Source organism: Aulostomus chinensis, chromosome 14 (genome assembly GCF_037954235.1).
Source record: "Aulostomus chinensis isolate RoL2024-O1b breed Wild chromosome 14, RoL_Achi_v1.0, whole genome shotgun sequence".
Classification (NCBI taxonomy): domain Eukaryota; kingdom Metazoa; phylum Chordata; class Actinopteri; order Syngnathiformes; family Aulostomidae; genus Aulostomus; species Aulostomus chinensis.
In genome coordinates, this window is record NC_141333.1 from 13,819,284 (window position 1) to 13,840,965 (window position 21,682).

General features: G+C 42.2%; 2 protein-coding genes across 8 annotated transcripts in view; one reads left to right on the forward strand and one right to left on the reverse strand.

Moving 5' to 3' along the window:
* Nucleotides 1-14,581, reverse strand: atcaya (ATCAY kinesin light chain interacting caytaxin a). 3 transcript variants are annotated; one of them, XM_086223248.1, is made up of 14 exons: nucleotides 14,342-14,581; nucleotides 12,001-12,155; nucleotides 10,560-10,659; nucleotides 8,857-8,915; nucleotides 8,530-8,778; nucleotides 6,763-6,936; nucleotides 6,486-6,588; nucleotides 6,269-6,400; nucleotides 5,924-6,010; nucleotides 5,309-5,407; nucleotides 5,104-5,139; nucleotides 4,825-4,893; nucleotides 4,645-4,703; nucleotides 1-2,743 (listed from the first exon to the last, which is right to left on the reverse strand). In XM_086223248.1, exons 3-13 carry the CDS (start codon nucleotides 10,634-10,636, stop codon nucleotides 4,670-4,672), a joined length of 1,119 nt encoding a protein of 372 aa, XP_086079374.1. In that variant the 5' UTR covers nucleotides 10,637-10,659; nucleotides 12,001-12,155; nucleotides 14,342-14,581; the 3' UTR covers nucleotides 1-2,743; nucleotides 4,645-4,669. The 3 variants fall into 3 exon arrangements, with proteins under 3 accessions (XP_086079374.1, XP_086079376.1, XP_086079375.1); XM_086223249.1 differs by lacking the exons at nucleotides 1-2,743; nucleotides 14,342-14,581 and adding an exon at nucleotides 2,772-3,829 and having other exon boundaries at nucleotides 12,001-12,254; XM_086223250.1 differs by lacking the exons at nucleotides 10,560-10,659; nucleotides 12,001-12,155; nucleotides 14,342-14,581 and adding an exon at nucleotides 9,884-10,538.
* Nucleotides 13,768-21,682, forward strand: part of zfr2 (zinc finger RNA binding protein 2) — a 16,961-nt gene continuing 9,046 nt past the window's right edge. For 2 of the 5 annotated variants that reach the window (XM_086223243.1, XM_086223244.1), the window contains exons 1-9: nucleotides 13,768-13,868; nucleotides 17,300-17,555; nucleotides 17,683-17,800; nucleotides 18,051-18,296; nucleotides 18,752-19,077; nucleotides 19,258-19,446; nucleotides 19,617-19,857; nucleotides 19,949-20,136; nucleotides 21,248-21,367. In XM_086223243.1, coding sequence (XP_086079369.1) covers nucleotides 13,816-13,868; nucleotides 17,300-17,555; nucleotides 17,683-17,800; nucleotides 18,051-18,296; nucleotides 18,752-19,077; nucleotides 19,258-19,446; nucleotides 19,617-19,857; nucleotides 19,949-20,136; nucleotides 21,248-21,367 — 1,737 coding nt within the window. In that variant the 5' untranslated portion in view covers nucleotides 13,768-13,815. The remainder of the gene's footprint in view (nucleotides 13,869-17,299; nucleotides 17,556-17,682; nucleotides 17,801-18,050; nucleotides 18,297-18,751; nucleotides 19,078-19,257; nucleotides 19,447-19,616; nucleotides 19,858-19,948; nucleotides 20,137-21,247; nucleotides 21,368-21,682) is intronic. The other 3 variants (XM_086223245.1, XM_086223247.1, XM_086223246.1) reach the window with 2 other exon arrangements.

Genomic DNA, 21,682 nt, shown 5'->3' on the forward strand with positions numbered 1-21,682 from the left:
AAGAGGTGTAAGAACAAAAATACAAAATGGGTTTTAGACGGAACTATTTATTCAGGTATATTTACACGACAGACACAATCATGGACATCTATATCAGACACCAGAGCTGTGAATAACAGATGTTATCCAGTTTTTATCTGAGCAAATATTTTACAGCAGACAAATGGTAAGACACTGCTTTGCTATCATGTATTGTGCTTTTGTAGTCAAAATGAAACTTTTCATTTTGGGAAGGTTATATCAGTATGTATGTCTTGATTTGACATCACATTCCTTCACTTTTTTTTTCTCGGAATGACGTATCATCATTTGATGTGATTATAGGCACTCTGCAAAGCCAACAAACCTGAAACAGAAAAATTCTTCATACTAAGGATTAAATGTGGTTACTGAGATGAAATTGTTCCATTGAGTTTGACGGAACTGCTCAGGTTCGGTTTATTGGCATGAAAATGGTCACTTAAACGGTTTAAACTACTCCTGCGTTATACAAATTGCCCCTGAAAATAGCGTTGAGATGGCACTAAAAAACACAAACAGGCATTTCACAAGTCTCATTTGTCTGCACCACAGAAGCATAACATCTCTGACCTGCCCTCAAATACACAGCTGCACGGCTACAGTCGTGCTGCTATGAAACAAAACAGAAAATACATGATGGGAAGCCTTTTAACCTCTCATCAATCATAAGCTATTCAGAAACCATTCAGAGGTTCTGTGTCCAACGAATGCAGTCGTGCAAAACAATATCAAATGTATACAGGCAATACAATGATGCAGCTTCTACAAAAGTAAAAACTCTTCCCCTCTGCCCTCCTGCTACCCTAAATGCCTTTTTCTTTTACAAATGGAAGACGAGGAAAAACCCAATGATCTTCAGGAAACGTCATATCTATAATCCATCTTTAATAAAAGGCTAAACTTCTGTTTTATGTTGCCTAACTGTCCATCAGAAGCAACCACACCCAGAGGTACAGAGGAGGCTATAAACTGAAACAACAGCTACGCTAAACTAGCGTTTATCAACCTGACATATATGTTCACATGTCAAAAACCGCTTCACTGGGATATTATAACCGGTTTTCTTGCGTGGAAAGATTTAGAAGAGTTATAGAAATGTGCAAATTCATTGCTGAACATATGTGCAATATTTGTGTCTTTTGTCTTGATCGTGGCTGCTCTGATGCATTTTCCCCTTGGTGTTACTGTATATGTTTTGAATGATGGGCTACTACTTTAAAACTACATTGAGTAATGTGTACAGATAATATACTAAATATAAAGCAAGTTTGTTTAATCCCGTAATAAATTTGCCTATGAGACCTTGTTACTTAAATCAATAATCACAGGTGCTTTATAGACTTTGTATCACCTTGTTGACCACCATGACAAAGATGGCAGTGGACGATGTTGATTTAAAAGGTGCAGTTAATGATCGTTTTGTGGTATTTGTGCTCATTAAAACATTGAAAGGCTTAAAGACTTTAAACACACAAACATTTTGGGAAATATTCTTATTTGCCATCTTGTCCAGAGCCAAACAAGAGGCTTCTCTGTGTGCAAAGCTAATTAGCAATGACTTCAGCTATAAGTAAACTGGCATACGGTCTCAGCTCCCCTCTGCGTGCACAGAAGACAGAGGGGTATGTGTTTTATTATACAACTCAAGGAAGGAAGGTTATTAAGCACATTTCTCAAAAATGTAGCATGTTCCATTGAAGCAGTTCACTTATTTTTGTTATAATGACCTTTTTGTTTACCCGGCACAAAAGGGGATATGAATAAGAACAAGAAACCTATTGGTATCAGACATCAGACAATTTTCCACATCAGTGTCAACCCAGATTTGAACAATCGTTGCAGCCAAATGGACAAGTAGTACAAACATTTACAAACATTTACACTACATATAGTTCATGAGTTATTCTCTTCCCGCATTTTACACTGAAGACTGAGGCACATCAAAAGACGAAGTAACGCACAGATGAAGAGCAGAGCAAACCTCACAGAGTTGAACCCTGCATCACTGGATGTTAGTGCACATGGACATTCTCCCGAGTCAGTATAGCACAGAGAGAGCTTAAAAAGGCCTTAAAATACAGCAGTTATGGAGGAAAAATCAAGATGAAGGCAATGATATTTACAATATATCCAGCTTCTGTTACCGCTGAGAAGCTGTTTGTTCCACATCTCAGGTCTGATTAAGAGTTAAATCCTCCATAACACATGTAAACATTACTGTTCTCTTGTGATGAGATCTTCAGGAACACCCTGAGTGAACAATTCTGCATTTATCTAAATACTCAATATTTTAAGAGTTGCAGAAATGTATCACCCACAGAAAATCAAATTACTCTGCCGACAGGGTCAGTGTGTGTCATTTTCGAGTCCTCTCTCCCCCACAGGTCCTGGCCTTGCAGTGTCCCATGATGATATATCAATATGAGCATCTTAAAGATCACACTGCAGATTAATTAATCTGAGAAACAGGAAACTGTTTAAGGAGTCCAAAAGAACACCAACTTCCTTTGTTTATGTTTGATTTGTGATACGAACCCCTCCAGGCCCAAGGGGGGAGGATGTTCCGGCTGGGGGGGGGTATGAGACGGAGCATTCACCATCTTGATAAGAAAATGACGATGGCAACTGCATGTTGATCTTACAGGGAAGCAGATGTAGATTTGTTGGATAGCTGCTTCTTAGGGATACAGTATAAATTAAAAGATTCATGCTCCATGTTTCTCTGCAAAAAAAAAAAGAAAGGAAATATTTGCAATTGATTGTGTAACAAGACCATTCAAAAATATTTTTGCTGCTCAAAAAAAAAAATCACTCAAGTGCAACACCTACACTTTTAAATCAGTTCTATGTATTTCAATGCATTGCATGTTTTACTGTGTATTATTTGTATTTCATCATCTGTGTTTTAGAGTCAAGCATCTCATTGGAGTGACAAGACAGATGGCTACATGCACTCTTGCATGTCTCAACATCAGGCTCTGAATGCGGCTGTGGATTTGACCTGTTCTGTGGAAGTCTCTTTTTGATTTGTAGACTTCGTTTTGCTTCAGATGGCGGAGATTGACACTATTCATACCTTACATCGGCTGTTATAAGGGAATTCATGCAAAAGCTCCTGTCCTGAGTTTTAAAGAAATGTGCAAACTTTTTGGAAATGCAATTTTTTGATATCTTCTCCTGAGCCAGAGAAGAAAATAGATACTCATTACACCTCTGTGCATGCAATAGAGAGCTGAAACCCAAAACTGCTAGTTAGCTTAGCACAATGAACGGTACTGGATAGGTATGCATCGCATAGACCTGTTAAAAGTTGTTCACTGACTATCTTTGCCTGCATCATGGTAAGTAACATTGTAGCGATGTTTTTCAAAAAAAAAAAAGTTAAGCCATTAAGCACCAAATACATTGCCGGAACTACTTTTCTGAGGGGGCTCAGTGACAATGCCAAAGTGAAAATGAGAAAAAAAAACGTCTATCATCCGTTTTAAATGTAACAGAATAAAATCAAATAAAAACTATACATTTTTTGGTTAATTACTGTCCTTTGTTTGTTGCAATAAAGCGATCACTAAAGAAAGTGATATAAATATACAGTCAAAGGAGTGAGCCTCCATTTTAATGGAGACGACCTTATACAGTATAAGCTGTCATGAGCACACTGATAAGAAGAAGGCATCCTAACAAACAACAAACTAGAACACAAAGCGATTTTTCAGCAATTTCTTTTCAAAGTCTGTTTTTGAACTCCTGCAAGTATCCTGAATAACAACGGAGGACTTCAGTCAACTGGCAGAACATCCAAATGTCACTGAAGGTTAAAACAAAAAGAGAATGGTTAAGCACCCAACAAGTCAACTCTACCCTGCACAGGCAAGTTTAGAACCTTCCCCCTCAAATCCCCCCTGTCTGCACCTTTGCCCTGCAAGACACATCAAAACAACCTGACATCAAGAGTTGTTTTTCTTTACCTTCATGCTGTTGTGCTCAAGTAAATGTGTCTACACCGACGGCACAGCAGATTCACAAAATTCCCGGTTGCTGTATATATCCATAGACTTAAAATATTTAGTTCCGTGATAACTTTTGCTCTAATTAATGCATGTATTTTCCTTGTTATTTGTTGGTTTATTTCTTGTCTCTATGGCCTCAGCATGTACAATTCTGTCAATTTCAAGGATTTTAAACAGTTTCTTTTGTCCACAATGTGCCATAGCTGATTGAGTATACAATGAACGGAGTCTAAACCTTTTTCTATCTGCATTAAGTGTAGTGGGCCAATAGATAGTGAGCACATCTAGTATAATATTGGATTCTGATCTCATTCGAATATAATCTCACTTGCCAGTTGGAGGTTTTCATACTATTAAGGTGACAGTTATTCCTATTTGGTCAAAATATTAGGAACACTGCTCAGGAAGTCACAATTTACAGCCACTAACAAAGATCAGCATACTGCCATCTTCATTAAAGGAGGTTTTATTATTTTACTGCATTATTTATATTTAAGTCTACCGAGTACATTGTCATGTAAGTGTTCAGTATATGTTACTGGAGTATGTGTGTGGTGTGGCTGATCTATTTCAAATCACCCTAAGGATGAAATACAGCATCAGTTTCTGTTACCTTCAGCTCAAAAGCTCTGTCCTTCTCATAATCCTTGATCTACAAGCATGGACTTTGGCCTGGAATGAAGGGAGAAGACGTACTTTAGATACTTTTTAATGTAAAAATAATGAAGAGGAATGTCACAGATTACTGTTTAGAGCAGTCAAGTAGATTTTAACATCCGAAGGGGACCAGTACCTCTCAGAACTTTTAACTGGTTCCTGTGGGCCTGACTGCTGCTCCTGCTGTCTTTGCTCCTGTTCCATCCTACAAACACACACACACACACACACACACACACACACACACACACACACACACACACACACACACACACACACACACACACCAGTGTTGAAGGCCAATGGCTATTTGGTGCAGAATCTAAAACTAATCCATTGATTCGTTCAAAATTCTGTGGAGGCAACATACGAAGGAATTAAGATTGCAAATTGAAACAAAAAATAACAGTGATACCTTTCCCTCCGGGCTTTAATCCTCTCCTCATCAAATCTGAAAGGATTAGCATTCAGTTAGTCCTGACAAGTCATTTTCAATATATGGAGAACTAATCTTATTTCACATTTATTCAGCTTGGAGGACGTCAAACGTAGTCTATGCCTGCAGGTTCAGAGCCACTGCTGCAGCTCTTTTACTCTATCTAGTGGTCAAAAATACTTACTGCACAACACACTCGGGTACGTGGACGTGCTCCATAGGGACAATTTCTGCTAGTTCATCCAGGCTGTGAACGTACTGGATCTTATTCATGAACTTCACACTGCAGATGACAACATGACAACAGCCATTATAGCGGTTGACTGATCGTCTGTGCCCCTTGAGTGTGGCACTCCCCCACTCATATTGGAATTTGTGGCTGCTTAAAAGCCAACTCTTAAGGGAGCACTCTGTGTTTGTAATGCCTTTTGCAATCAACAAGCAGCTGTCTTTTAAAATATGCAGAAATTTCCTGTCTGCATGATTTATCCCTTGTCAGTGAACCCCTATTATGAGCATGTCTTTATTTGTCTGTGAATCTATCAACAGCTTAACAGGACCAATTCATTTAAAAGTTAGTGGGCAGACACATTGTTGCTGAGGACAAACCCGTTAAATTTTAAGGAAGATCAGCAGTAAAGCCAACATTTTTTTCCCTTTAACATTGCAAGATTATTATCTATTTTTCAGGAAATAGCACAAAAAAATCTATGGTGGAAAAAGAACCTGTGTGTGTGTGTGTGTGTGTGTGTGTGTGTGTGTGTGTGTGTGTGTGTGTGTGTGTGTGTGTGTGTGTTACCTGATAAAGGGCCTGGATATAGCCAGGACAGTGCGTATGAACCAGGTGGGATGAGCAATGACCAGAGACTTCAAGTTCTTTCTCAATCTGCCATCAAAACACAAATAAAAAGATCAAGTCAGGGTCATTTTAAAGCTTCTGTTGAATTAGAAATGCAACTGCAAAGTAACATCAGCTTTTTACATCATGAGCCAAATCAAAGTCCCTGACTGACAGCAAGCAACTAAGTTCCATCAGTCTGCTGTCCAGATCTGTCAATGTTAAAATGATCCGTATCTGTTTGCTGGATGGTGAGCAGATGGAAGCAGCTATAAACAGAAAAGCAGGTCACACTATCTTTCCAACCTTCTGTCAATCATTTGGTAACATTTCTTGAGCCAGCTGATCCCGGGCATCTTGCTGCGAGGAGTGGCTCCATTCATGTAGATGATCAGGTAATCCTCAGCCACCAGCATCTCAAGACTGCTCACGACATAGCTGCAGGAGCAGGGAGTTGTATCAGAAACCTCAGAGCAGGTGTAAACATAACAGGTGCACTCATCAGAAAAAGAGTCAGACTCACAGAAAGAGGTTTTCCATGATGTAGTGATAGTCTGGACAGCTGCTGTCAGGCAGGTAGCAGGCAGAGAATACAATGATGGCGTTGAGGCCTTCGCCATAATAACCTGAGGGGACACACAGGTTTATAGTTAATTATTCTGTCACACATCTAAGAACCTTTCTGACTCACACTGTGCTTTTTTATTTTCACATGTTATACGTTTTAACACTGAAAGCTCTTAATGTTTTTGCAAACTTTAAACCCCGCCGGACTGATTTGATTGGTTACTGTCACCAACCTCCATGTGTGATGACTCGGAGGTAGGGTCTGATGACCTGCATGTCGATGCGGTGCTCCTGTTCTCCAATGATCACCGTCCTCCAGAGGCGTCCATTGTTGGCATTCCCATCCTCGTCTACTTCTCCTGAGTCACCAGCAGGACCTGCTTTGGCTGAGGCAACCGGTGTGTCATCTGGACGCGCGCGCACACACACGCGCGTGCACACACACACACACACACACACACACACAGATTTTTTCTCTTTATCCTGCATAAACAAAACTAGTTTGCAAAGAAGCATCTGTGTATGTGAAGAAGTTGGTTTTTGTCCAAATCAAAGTGGGAGAGATTTGGACACCTCTCCAAGATCAACAATCATGACAGAATACTGGGACGACTTATTATCCACAAGTTTGATGATAACAGGGGGGAATTATAAGTCACTGATATGCTGATAAGTTAGCAAAGCCCAAATCACATTTTCATTTTGCTTCATTTTTCGTAAAATATAACAACACAAATTAAGTTTTCGATTTGGAATCTTTGAAAGCAATTTGCCAATTTACTTTCTAGATTAGGTACTTCTCATTTACAATTTGCCAAAATTTCTGGTTTTCATTGTATCAATTTATTTAATTTTGTTTTGAGCTACCTGACTAAGGGACTGGCTCTGTTAAATGAGTTAATGACAATAAAGGACTGAACCAACTGCTTTGGTTGAAAGGGGGTCATCTAAATCTTGTGTTTCATTGTGTTTGCCCAGTTAGTATATTAGCTGCCCTCAGCTCTCATTTTGGTTGGACTGATAAATGACATTTTAAGACTTGTTTTTCAGTGTTGTTATAAATAGCTGACTCTTTGGTGTCAGTTATTTCCTTGCTAATTAGTGTCAGATCCATCTATTATTTTGAGCTTTAATTCTGCGTCCTTGTGCCTTGATTATTTGCTCCAGAAGAAACTATGAAAAGATCTTCAGCGAATCAAATTATCTTAAACAAAGCGACACATATTTTTAATCTTGAAGAAGGCTTGAGGGCCCAAACAATATCAAAATAAAGATAAATGCAGATGGAACTGGAGCGTATAATACTTTTTCCTTCTCTGAAATCTACTCACAGTAATTAGCAAGACATTCCATAACATCACCAGAAAAAAAAGACCAAACAAACTCTGTACGGTCCTTGCACAAAATTATTTTAGGTAAAGCTATTGAACAACTTCAGGGGACTCAAACAAAAACAAATCATATTCATAATTTGCTCAACACTTCCTCATTTATAAGGAGTTTCATCTGGTGTCCTCTGTTTGAACTTTCTTGGTCTTCATCCTTGTAATTCCTCATTAAGGTGAAGAGCTGATCTGACCCCGGGCCTCGATCTGGGGCTGGGAGTGAACCTGTGGTGTCTTCCAAGAATTCATTTATAATCAGAACTTTGTTGTTGGAACACTTTCTGATGGTAAAGCCAGCATTGTCCAGATGCACAGCTGTGTTAGACTATGTGAAAGGTTTTTGTATGATGTTCCAGTGAGGTGTTACTGGTAGTGCCCGACGTTAATATTATGACGGTTTATAAGGGGTGGGACTCAGATGTTCGGGGGGAGCTGACTCAACCTCATCCCACATCATCTCTTGAACATCTGTTATGGACGTCCAGTACAGTGTCCAGTGTAGGCCATCTCTGAGTCTCCAGCCTATTCCTTGTGTCCAATGAATTCTTTCATCACATTAAATTCCTCTACACTCATCTACTCTGAATAACTGGGTCAGACTTCATTCATTTTTACCTTCCCACTCCAGGTCATTGCCATTGGTGATGAATTCCAGTGAGTCCGTCTCATCTGGCGTATCGATATCATCGACATTGATGTCCAGGTCGTCAGGTGTATCCAGGAGGTCATCGGACAGCAAAGAACCTTCACTTTGATCCAGCGACAGGTTCATGTCCGGCGCAACCAAAGTACGGCGTTTACGATGCGTTGAAGAGACACCGGCGCTTCCTCCAGGCGGGCTCACGTTCAGGGAGTTTGGAGGAGCTACAGCCAAGAAAGGGGAGGAGAGTTATGGTCTTTAAATAAATGGTCATAGATCCTCCACTTCCCAATGGTACTCACAGGCCCTGTTGTCTGCAAGACCACAGGAGGGGTCCATGTCTCCGTATTCTGGTAGTGGTCTAATAGAGCACACACACACACACACACACACACACACACACACACACACACACACACACACACACACACACACACACACACACACAGATTAGCAGTTACTGCTGAGTTTAGGGAGAATAAATGCGATGGCAGAATATTCAACCAAAGCTCTCGTGCCACAATCAAAAGCATTTTTAACGACATTAACTCTTCTCTGCACCAGGATTGTGATTAATGTGGCGTTCAGTGGACCACTCAAGGCGTAGGTGTTGTCACTAATCTGGCTGAGCACTAAAAAGGGGCGCAAGCAGAGGAGGCTAGAGATGGTAATTAACTTCTCTCTGGGGAGAGATGAAGATTAAAGGGCTGCCAGGCAACGCATGAAGCAGAGCAGAGAGGAATGGGTGGAGAGATCAAACAGAAAAGAGGCCAGAGAAGGAAGATGTGGAGTTTTACACTACTGCCTCCACCCAGGAGGAGCAGACCTGAGGGGGGGAATCTTGCATTTTTTGCAGGATTGTGGAAAACTGCATTAAACCAGATGTGTGTTTGCCTCATCAGCAACAAAAGTCAGAACAACCCTGAACCAAGAAGAGGATGATGCAGAGTGCTACTACGCAGTGTTGTTCAGGGTATTAGCATCTCTACATGCTGCATTCCTGTGAAATCCTGCTGCTGTTGTTGCTGCTGCTGCTGCTGCTTCACCATCAGGACAGTGCATGACTGTCCTTTTCCAGGGCTCCAAAAACACTAGCTTCTGCTCAGGACAACTGGTGAATGGTCTGCTTTGCTATCCCCTTGAGGACCCCTGCAGTGACTCGCAGTCTAACACTGCCTTTGTCCCTTTTTATAAACATGTTAACAGATTTATGAAAGTGATTTCCTTTTAACAAAAGCAAGGCAATGTCTTTGTTCCAGTGAGTGGTAGCTATTCCCTCCAGCTACAACAGCTCAAACATCAATATCATTATAAACCGATGATGCTTACCTTTTTCTGGAGGGGCGGGTTTGTCAAAGCTTGTGGATTTCACACTCCTTTCTATTCAATATGCTTATTCATTCCCTGTCCTCGATCATCAACAGTGTAGGGCACAGCATCCCTCAGAGGCTGCCTCGATGATAGATTTATTGCTGGTTAATCCTCCTCAGCTTTTTCTCCTGAACCAAAACCTGCCACCATTTTCCTGGCGATGCTGTGTTGTGCTGTTGCGTCACATGACGTAGCCCGAGACCATTTACAGAGAGAGCTGCACCTGCTCCCTGGCTTCCTGCCTCTGACAGCAGAGGGAGGAGGAGGAAGGGAGGAGGAATCCAGGGATTGCTCTCATCACACCTTTTGTTCACATTCAGTTTTGCATCCCCTCCTGAGACATCCCCCCTTTTTAACTTGGTTACTCAATTGCCTCCTCCGATGAACGTGATGTCACGTGTCAAATCTTCCCTGAATCAGCACATTTTTTTTCATGTTATGTCAAGACAACAACCGATAACCACCAGCAACAGCAGAGCAAAAACAAGAGAAAGTGACAATCTCTATTGAATCAATGTATATCATTACTACATATCAATAACAAGCAAAACTTGCATTAGTATGTGTATTTGTATGTGTACATGTATATGTATATGTACGTGTATATGTATACGTATATGTATCAAGATCTCACCTGGGGAAGTCTTCATCCTGCCACTCATCTTTCACCTCCATGTTCTCCATTCTTAGCGTAGCCTCAGTGGTGCCCATCCCTCAGAGAGGACAGCAGGGGCCTACACATGTGACACCACACATTTATTTATCAGTAACAGAGGAGAGCATCAAAACTAAATAGACAGTCAAGAGCATGTGTTTGACTTAAACTGTAAGAGAGTCAGAGTTCTGGGAGGATTTTGGCTGAATAATTATTATCATTACAGTTTGGGGGCTGAAACCAGTTTAGGTCACATGGTTTTTATCCCCATGCCCACAAGAGCACATGTGAGGGGCATGTGACTCGAACAGAGCCCGTTTTCTGAGCTCAGCTCTGCTCAAAGTCAAGTCTTTTGGGGTGAACTTCCTCCTGCGTGGAATTCAAGAGGTCATTGTTGAGGACAAGAAGTTAATTCTCCCTCAGTGCTTTCCGATTCGACTGATGTGCCAGCTACTGTTGCAACTGCTAAAATAATATTTCCCATGAAATGTTCTTAATTTGTGCTCGAGTGAAAGAAACTTAACCAGATAAATGGTTCCTGATATCATAGAATTATCAATGAAAGCACAATCACAGAGTAATCACAGGTCTGTTTTGTTGGGTAAATTGCATGAAACTAATACAATGTTGACATCGAATTGCTGTTGGCTTTGTTTTTCTCCACTCAAGTATGAAATCCAAAGTGCCTGAGCAGGTTCTGCTTAAGTGACAGAGGATTCAAAAGTATGTGTTACAGTCTGAGGGAAAAAAGAGAGTTCAGAGAATATTCCTACAGTGCAAAATCTTGAGAATAAGTACTTTAATTATGTTGATGACCATAAAAATAATCCATTAGCCTCCAGCATCATGAGAGTAGGAGGAGTGGAGAGGTTTTGTGGTTTTGGCAGCAACTCTTGTGGCTGTGCAGTTACTGGAATGGCGCCACATCTCACACTGGGGAAATAATTAATTTCTACAGTTCATACACGACAGGAACAAAGCAACGAGATGGAGTCACATTAACATAACATATGAAGCAGGTCAAATGCTCAAATGTGACAAAATTTCAAAAGAAGAAAGTGGTGGTGCATGGTTCCTGTTTGGGAAGAAAATAACTCGAGCCACATTGGGCTTGGCCATGTTGGAAAAACTGGGAAATTTCATTATAATGCTTAGTTAAACCATTGCAATGCTATATGGAGGTACCGGCTGTTACCTTTAGATTGCAGCATGATAAAAGCTAATTGTTGCAAGATCACTTTGCAATAAAAATACAAAACAATTTGCCACTAAATGAGAGGGACATTGCGATCACTGAATAGAATTGCCCTGTAGCGTGTCTAGTTCATCCCATGGTGCATATTCATGCGAGGTCAGTGCAAGCGTCTGCCATGTGCAGCAATCAGAAGCTGAAAAGCATTATGTCAGGGACGATACTCACATGAGACGAGCAGGATCCCCTTCAAAACCTCTCAGTGGTCTGTGCCTGTGTGTCCTCCCTCCTCCTCGTCACAGATGCAAAGATTTGCAGGGAGTAAGTCCTGCTCCTCCACACCATGCATGGGTCAGGCTGCAGTCTCTCCTCTTTCTCTTTCACTAATTCTCATGCATAAACACACACGCTCGTGCACAGTCATACAGTGTCTTCGATGTCACCGCAAGCCAGCAGCAGCAGGTGCCTGGAGACAGGGGGCACCTCTGTGCTGGACACCCCCCTCCCCCCTCCCCTCCGCCTGTGTCCACCTTTGTTGGGGAAAGACTGACCGTGAAGAGCAAGCTGACAGGCTGCCTCTCAGCTCCTATGTCCGATCCGAGACACAAAATTTCTTTAATCAGAATGCATCTGCTCTGGAATCATATTCTCTCTCCATCACCATCCTTCTCTCTGCTTGTTGTGGCTCCAAAATACCTATTCCACTCCCAAACGTCAATTCCAACCCTGCTTTAGGTGTGTGTATCCCAATTCCTCCATGGAAGCGGCTTATTTATTCCTACAGCAACTTGGATAAAAATGAGCAGCAGTCTCTGTGTGTCTTTACTCCATTAGATAATCCTGCTGTTGTTTTCAGTGGTTCTCTATGTGGCTGCTGTTCCCTGGCAACAGCATCTCTCTCCATCCATAGTCTCTCCCCTCCCTCTCTGTCTCTTTCACACCACTATCCCCTGACTCCCAGAGCCCTTCCACACACATAAATTATTCAGCCCCTTACTTCGCTGACATCCAGCCAATCATATATCACTCATGGACAGTACGCCGCTGACTGCAGATACTTTACATGCTCTTGTTCAATAATGTGGGGATTATGTGCTTCTGGTTGTTCTGCAAATCTCAATAATAATGCATTGTCATACATCTATAGCCATCTGATTTTCATTCCCTCTCTTCAATTGTGTTGCTCTTGAGGGTCCTCTCTGCATTTATTTATATATATATATATATATATATATATATAAACTTTTTCTAGGTAGCTGCCTGGCCGGCACTTTGACTGTCTGTATTAGAAGTGTGTTCAAATACTCAGCTGAAGCGTGACTGACAGACACAAGAGACAGTCCGCAGACACCGCGCCAGGCTGAACCAACGAAGCAAGACGGTTCACTTCAGTCCACTTCCGCCAAACCCCGGGTGGCATCTCTCACTGTCATCTAGGAATTCTTCCACGCAGGATGATGTTTGACTTCAATAATGTTTGACTTCAATAATATTTCTTGTTATTTTAAATGACACCAGCCAAACAAGCTTAGGTCAATGTGTCATGGATAAAAAATAAATAAATACATTAAGTAGTTAACGCTTTACCGCATTCAATTTTATTAATTAATTGTCTTGTCAACCAGATTAATAAAAATTAAAAAGTTTCAAAATAATTTTGACTTAAAATTTTCCGACATCAATTATATTTCTTAACAATTAATGTCCGTCTCGTGCCCTTACATTACTATATCATTTCATTGTGCCGTCATCTTTTTTTGACGCGCATGCGTAATACAGTTATATGGAAAATCGGGCATTAATGTTAAAATTAAACTAATAAATGTTAAAATATCTCAATAAAATGAGAGTTTGTCTTGAATAGACATGGTATTTTTCGTGTGTTCACTAACGGTACGATTATGTGTCAAATGAAGGTACTAAGCAGCTGGGACGAGATGTTGGGTAGAAGGGACGGGCGGGGTGGTGGGGGGGAATTATCTCGCCGCACACTTTCAGTGTTTCGGTACCGACTGTCAGCGCTGTACTGTACTGGATGCCAAGATGGCTGCAAGCAATTATTTCGGCTTCACACATGGTGCCGGTCCGCAGTACAGGTAATTCAAGTGATGCGGGTTGGTGCCAGCATGACTTTGGGGCCGTTTAATAAGTGGTCGGTGTGTTTTGCCAGAGATAAAGCTACCGCTGGAATTGTCGCTCCGTGGCGTTGCGGACATAAGCTAGCTTGACCTGCTAGTTAGCTGATGCTAGCTAGCATGGGCTCGCAGGCGTCCCGACTTGCTGCTTGACATCAGGCGAAACTCGGTTAGGTTACAGTCATCCCCGGCAAGGAATTGGATACGGATGTTTATCATATTGCTGAGTTACAGCCATCCTGACTATCTGAATGCATCACGTTAGCACCGGTCTGAATCTGCATACATAGCATCAGCGTTTGGGATTATGGTGGGCTAAATGGTTTGGCTTGGTTACTCGAGTTACGTGTGTGTCACAAACAGTGTATTTTATGTGGTTGTGAAATGGTGACATACTGCCACAAGTATACAAACAAAATGTTATATACACTCACCTTATTATGTTATTCTTGTATGTATGGTGTTGATCCTGACTGCATTCTACTGTCAGGTGTTGCCACTCTTTAGGTCACTATGTTGACATACACAAGACTGGCAGATTATTATTAACACTACACAAATGGGACATATTATCTAACTTCCCCAGTTCAGTAGTCAATTTTGGAGATGTATTAACCAAAATTAGCTCGTATGAATGGTTTAAAAGCTCCTAGTTACATCTCTACAGGTCATGACACCAGCCAGTATTGTCAGTCTGTCAGAAACAGGCTGTTCGGGCACCTGCCCCTCTCTGATAATCTCTCCCTGTTGTGATTGGGCATCTGTTTCGATGGGTCGGTAAAGCCACGCCCCTTACTATAGCCAGAGTTCATCTCTTGAGCCTTACATTTAAACAACTTTGTTGGAGGAGCATGCATATAGAAAGCTTCAGCGGTGCCCCTTGTGATGCACCGTGCCAGCGTGGTGCAGGATCTTAATTTGGACCTTTTGAGGCAGTTTGGCCTCCAAATGAAAAAAAAGAGAAAATTACAGTATATAAAAAAAGGGGGTGGACAAAAAAACGCCATCTGAAAATTTGCCTCGATGCAACTAGGTATTCAGGGAACACAACAAACTTGCAAACTCAGCTGTAAAGACCCTACTTGTTTCTGTTGAGTATCATGATACTATCGTATCGTGACCCAAATATTGTGATAATTATTGCATCTTGAGGTCCTTGCCAACACCTCACCCTGATGTTTACAGGAGGAAACCATCATGAGCAAATTGTGAAGACTTCCTTTCTTATCTGAATTTTATTTTACTGACCAAACCTGAAAAACACAGTGGTATAGCTATTAATGCTGACCAGTATGAGGTTTAGTATGTTCAATGGAACTGGAGACAGTAATTGCAGAGAAGCAGGAAGATTATCCCGTCTGAGTCTAGGTTATCACTTCATGACCAAAGATATTGAGTTTGCTTTTATAAAACAGAATGGGGACAAATCAGCAAATCCTCCCTTTTAAGAAGTTCAAACTAATATCTTTTGCATTTTTCTTTAAAAAGAGCAGAAATGACTAATAATTTAACAAAATCAGTTTACCCATGCTGCTCTTAATCCTGTTTATATGCAAGCTTTGTCTCAACACGTCAGTGTAATGCACATAAGAAAAACAGTAAAGACTGATTATACTTAATTTGTTTTAGCTATGTGTACCTAATAAGCAGGAAGACACATGGGTACTTCCCGTGATCTGAATTTGTTGGATGACTTTTGTGTTATGTGCTCTTATTTTCAGGATGACCTCATAGATGAAACACACTGAGACTCAGTGTGTGTCAATAGCTTGTGGCTGTAGATGTTGTCATTTTATGGTGATGATGTGATCATGTCTTTGGTATTTCCAGAAGTGAGAGAGCATATTAAGTGTTGCTCTCATTAAGAGTCTATGTGCTTTAGTGTTTTGAAGCACAGGCATCGTCTCCTGAACACTGGACTGAATGGACAAAATCAGCTGAGTGTTAAACTAAATGTATGAACTGGCCCATCCATCCATCCATTTTCTTCCGCTTATTCCCATTCGCGGTCGCGGGGAGGCAGGAGCCTATCCCAGCAGCTACGGGCGAGAGGCAGGGTTCACCCTGGACAGGTCACCAGTCCATCACAGGGCCAACACATAGAGACAGACAACCATTCACACTCACAGTCACACCTACAGTCAATTTAGAGTATCAATCAGCCTCGTCCCCTCTTGATGTCTTTGGACTGTGGGAGGAAGCTGGAGTACCAGAGAGAACCCACACAGGCACAGGAAGAACATGGAGACTCCACACAGAAAGATCCCGTGCCCAAGTTGGGACTCGAACCCGGAACCTTCTTGCTGTGAGGTGACAGTGCGAACCACTGCACCACCGTGCAGCCTGTATGAACTGGTTTTCTACTTAATTGAAATGATGAAATATCTGGATGAGAATGGTCTGAAATGTTAACATAAGAATCACTGCCAAGTACAAGTTGTACAATCTAGAAACTAGGTTTTAATATTTCATTCATGCTTCTTTAATCATTTCCACAGTAAGGGATAATATCTGAAGAACATGTTTTTGCACAATCCCTTCCTCAAAATGTCTGTATGCAAGTTAGAACAAAAGATGGGATTTTTTTTTTACTGTTCTTGATCAAGAGTTGTTAGCTGTGTGCTAATTAAACAAGCTTAGAGAATATTTTGCAGAAGACTATATGAATTTAATTTTATTGATGTCATTTATTTGTCTGAACTGATTTATGGGAAATGTTTCCTCTCACAAAATGCTTGCATTTAGTCTATACATAGAGAATGATTTTATAGAATATAGGAAAAAGGTAAAATATGATCTATAATGTCTTGCTTACAGCCGCTGGTTGCGACCAGGGCTCGAGTGGGTGCGGTCCTGCTGGGATTGGCTCAAGCATGGCTGAAACTATTTCAGCATGAACTCTACTATATAAGATACATCATTTGTAGTATCTGCAAAGCGTTACTGTTATACCTGTCTGAAGTACTGGCACTGGTCGTGAATAAGGGAGTATTAAAAAGTAGTGTTTGTAGTATTGGCGGCACAGTGGTGCAGTGGTCAGCACTGTCGCCTCACAGCAGGAAGGTTCCGGGTTCCAGTCCTGGCTCGAGCACGGGATCTTTCTGTGTGGAGTCTCCATGTTCTCCCTGTTCCTGTGTGGGTTCTCTCTGGTACTCCAGCTTCCTCCCACAGTCCAAAGACATCAAGAGGGGACGAGGATGATTGATACTCTAAATTGACCGTAGGTGTGACTGTGAGTGTGAGTGGTTGTCTGTCTCTATGAGTTGGTCCTGAGATGGACTGGTGACCTGTCCAGGGTGAACCCTGCCTCTTGCCCGTAGCTGCTGGCATAGGCATCTATGGGTGTGAATGTTCTTCCAGAGCAACTGAAGTTTACCCCCCCTCTGCTCCAGTACCCAGCCTCCACCAGCCTACTCCCATCCCTCCTCGGCCAGTTACAGTGTTCAGCAGGCTCCAGCTGTGGCTCATGCGGTGACAGCATCCTACGCTCCAGCTCCAGTCCAGGCTGCCCGACCTGTGGTCACTGCACCTTACCCTGCATACCAGAGCCACCAGGCACCACCAGACTATGCCTACAGGCAACCTGACCCCCCGGCTCCCCCACAGCCCACCACCACCCCACAGACGTACCAGGTGTACACAGAGACAGTGAGTCCTGTTGTGCCTCTCTGCTGCATACAGACACATCAAAACACTAGTGAACCGTATCATCTCCATGACCTTCAAGGTATATGTGCTTATGTGAATATTTTGGCTTTGACATTGTAAACTGCAGCAGGACAACTACAACTATGGGCGACCTGCTGTCGTGACCACCTATGACAATAAGCAGTACTACCAGACAAGTATAGCATCAGCTCAGAGGACGCCCACGGAAAACTACTACCAAACCAGTAAGTCACTTTATTTACAATTCACAGCTATTGTTTAGTGTCTTGTTGTCTTGATTGCATTGATAATTTCCACTAATTGGCTTAGCAAGTTACTGTTTCATTAACCCTGAATGTTTGCAATGTTATTTGATTCTTGTAAAAGGGGCTGGTTCCCATTTAACTAGTGAAATGAGGATCTTGCTTGCTCTGCCAAAAGTTTGTCCCACAAGATACAATGGTTGTATCAGTTCTCCTCCTCTTTGCCTCTCAGTTCCCCTTTCTGTATCAGTAGGGGTGAAGAGCGCGTACAGTCCAGCCCCCTCCACCGTGTACAGCCAGCTGCCTCCTCCCCAGAGGCAGGTAACGGCCCTAAAACCACTGGCCCCCTGCAGCTCTGTGTCCACCAGCTACAACATCTACCCAGTGTCCACCAGTGTCCAGCAGCCTCCCACTCCCATTTCCTCCTACACCCTTGGCTCCTCATTCAGCTCCACTGCTTCAGCCAACTCCTACTCAGGTAAGCTAACATTCTCCCTAAGATGCATGCAGACTAAAATGAATACACATGGACGCTGCGTCCGAAATTCCATACTTCCACCCTCTTGAGTGCGCCAAAACATTAGTATGTGAGATTTTTGAGCATGTCCAAAACATTAGTATGTACCCAATAGTATGCACTATCTATACTTATTCTGGAGAAATGTCTTAGTGTGGTTTGATGGACACTAGCCAAACACAAGTTTGAGTAGTACGCCCAAATTGATGCGTACTTTTGACATTTACACAAAACTGTGCCGAACTTAAGTATACTTTTTGAGTATAAAGTGTTTCGTATGCCATTTTGGACGGTGAGACAGTGAGAGTATCTTCTTTGTTTGGATTTGGGATTGCTGTTATATTTGACCAATATCCTGCTTTCCCCTGTAATAACACTTGTCTGTTCTCTTCTTCCTCCTTCTCGCTCACCCTCAGGCATCAGCTACTCCAGTTATGATTCAACTGGCTATACCTCTACATCCACCCCCTCCTATTATCAGCCTGCCCAGCAGAATCTCACCCAGCCCCAGCCACAGCCGCCGCCTCACCAGCCACAACAGCCCCAACAGCCACAGCTCCCGAAACAGCTGACAAGCTCCTCCTGGAGTAACTCGGGTAGCAACATGGTGACGGCCCCATCTGGAAACACCTACAAAAAGCCAACATTTCACCAGAACAAGTTGCAGAAACCCAAAGGACCTCCCAAGCAGCCTCAACTCCATTACTGTGACATTTGTAAGATCAGCTGTGCAGGCCCTCAGGTAAAAATGTATAATGGCAAGACTTTTCAACTGAGAGGCTTCTTTGTGTGGTGCATTAAAGGAAAGAAATGAATTTATAAAAAAGGTATATTTATAAAAGACAGAACTGTAAGTGTATGCCTTAGAAAATGAAGACATGTTTTGGTTTCTTTCAACTGACTATCTTACTTTGTGTATCAGACATACCGGGAGCACCTAGAGGGTCAAAAACATAAGAAAAAGGAGGCAGCCCTGAAATCCGGGGGGCAGACCGGAACTAGCAATGGGCCCAGGGGGGTCCAGACTCAGTTACGCTGTGAATTATGTGACGTGTCCTGCACTGGAGTGGATGCCTACGCTGCTCACATCCGTGGAGCCAAACACCAGAAGGTTTGCACAGCTGTGATGCTTTTGTCTTGATGTCTTTGAGTATTTGTTGTTGTTTTAGATCCGAAGGTCCTGACATGAAATACCTTCTTTATTAGACACAGAAACTTGTGGAACAAAACATTCCCCAGTGATTTAGATCGTATCTTTCTGTGTCTATCAACCTTGGGAAGGTGGTGAAACTTCACACCAAGCTGGGAAAACCTATCCCCTCCACTGAGCCTGTGTTGGTGAATTCTTCTCCAGTTATCACAACCTCAACAGCTGGGAAACCTCTGACCTCATCCTCCGCTCCCATCTCAGTCTCAACCACTTCAACTTCCACTGCTGCACCTAAACAGGTGGCTGTAAATGCCACAGTTAAAACGATAGCACCGGTCAAGAAACCAGCCCCAGCTAAAATCACTGTCATTTGTAAGTTAATGGACTCAAAGGCTTTTTATATACCGATTGAAAGGTGGCGTGAATACGTGCTTTTAACAGAGACGTGTCTCCTGCTTCACAGCCAATAAACCAGCCAGCGCTCTCACAGCAGTGACAGCAGCACCGCAGGTGGTGGCGCCTGTGAAGGTGGAGGAGCCCATGCAACAAGCATCCATTCAGAAGATGGAGCCTCACAGTGAGGATGAGGATGGTGACAGGGCCGGGGCTCAGGGAGACATCCAGCCAGTTGGACATGACTATGTAGAGGAGGTAAGCAGGAAGGAGAGGAGGTTGGATCCTGATGCAGTAAAAATAAATATTACCATGATTATTCACTCTATGGAGCAGTTTCTGTTGTATGGTGCTCATGAGTTATTTACACTGTTATTCTGTGTCAGTGGAATATTACCCCATGTTCACCAGCCATTCCCATTCTTAAGAATCTTATTCTGTTGATTGTATCAAAAGATGCTCAGTGTTTTGATTAATACAGTCTGTTTAGTCTCTAAGAAGCTTAGCATGCAGTTTGAGTGGTTTTACCAGGTTTGGGGGTACAAATAAAGAGAGCTAGCAGTGTCCAGAATACCAGGAGACTGATGGGATGGTTGTCTAGTCTCACACCGTCCCAGTCAACACGAGTCCTTGTTGTTGTTCTCACCAATGTATTGGTTTTGGTGATGCACTTTTGAAGTTGATCCGATAGCAACAGCTTTCAATTACCATTAAGTCACTGCTTATGAATGCTTTCCCTGCCACTGACAAGTTACTGGGTCCGATTAAATCATGTTGCACATATCAGATATTAGGATGTTCTTGATCAAGAAAATACGTGATAAATTAAGAGTAACCAATAAATTCCCTTGCTTTGTGGTATTAGCTGTGATTGCTTTTTTAAATGCAAATCATTAGTTAAAATGTGATGATTGATTATGTTAAGGCGGCACGGTGGTGCAGTAGTTAGCACTGTTGCCTCAGAGCAAGAAGGTTACAGGTTTGAGTCCCAGCTCGGGTACAGAATCTTTCTGTGTGGAGTTTGCATGTTCTCTCTGGTACTCCGGCTTCCTCCCACAAAGACCTCAAGAGGGGAAGAGGCTGATTGAATACTCTAAATTAACTGTAGGTATGAGTGAGTCTGACCCATCCAGGGTGAATCCCACCTCTCACCCGAAAGCCGCTGGGATAGGCTCCAGCCCCCCCATGACCCTTAAGAGGATAAGTGGAAGAAGATGGATTGATGATTATTTTAAATTTAGTGAGTGTTACACCTGTGGTTCCCTCATGGCCCACCAGGGGGCTGCAACTCACACTTTGGGAATCAAAAAGAACACAATTAGTATCAAAGTGGTTCTTACTGTGCATTCATCTTAACTATGTCTTTCAGGTCCGTAACGTTGATGGCAAAGTGATTCGATTCCACTGTAAATTATGTGAGTGCAGCTTCAATGACCCCAATGCGAAAGATATGCACCTGAAAGGAAGACGGCACAGACTTCAGTACAAGGTAGGAACGGTAAAGCATCACTGAGCCCATTCCTGTCTGACTGGTTATCTGATACAGTTCAGCTGTAAAGGATCAAAAGGTATTATGGATTATGGGGACTTAAATCAGACTTTGTATAACACTGTTCATACAAATACAACACAAAGTGTCCAATATAAATAGAAACAAGCCATACGTTTCATCACATCTGAGATACTTTGCTTGAAGTATCAACTGCTCTTGTCTTTCAACTCTTGTTTTTTTTTATAATAACTTTTTCTTCCCCACTTTTCAAATGAGTTCACAAAATTCTAATAAAGCCTGTCACAGCTACAC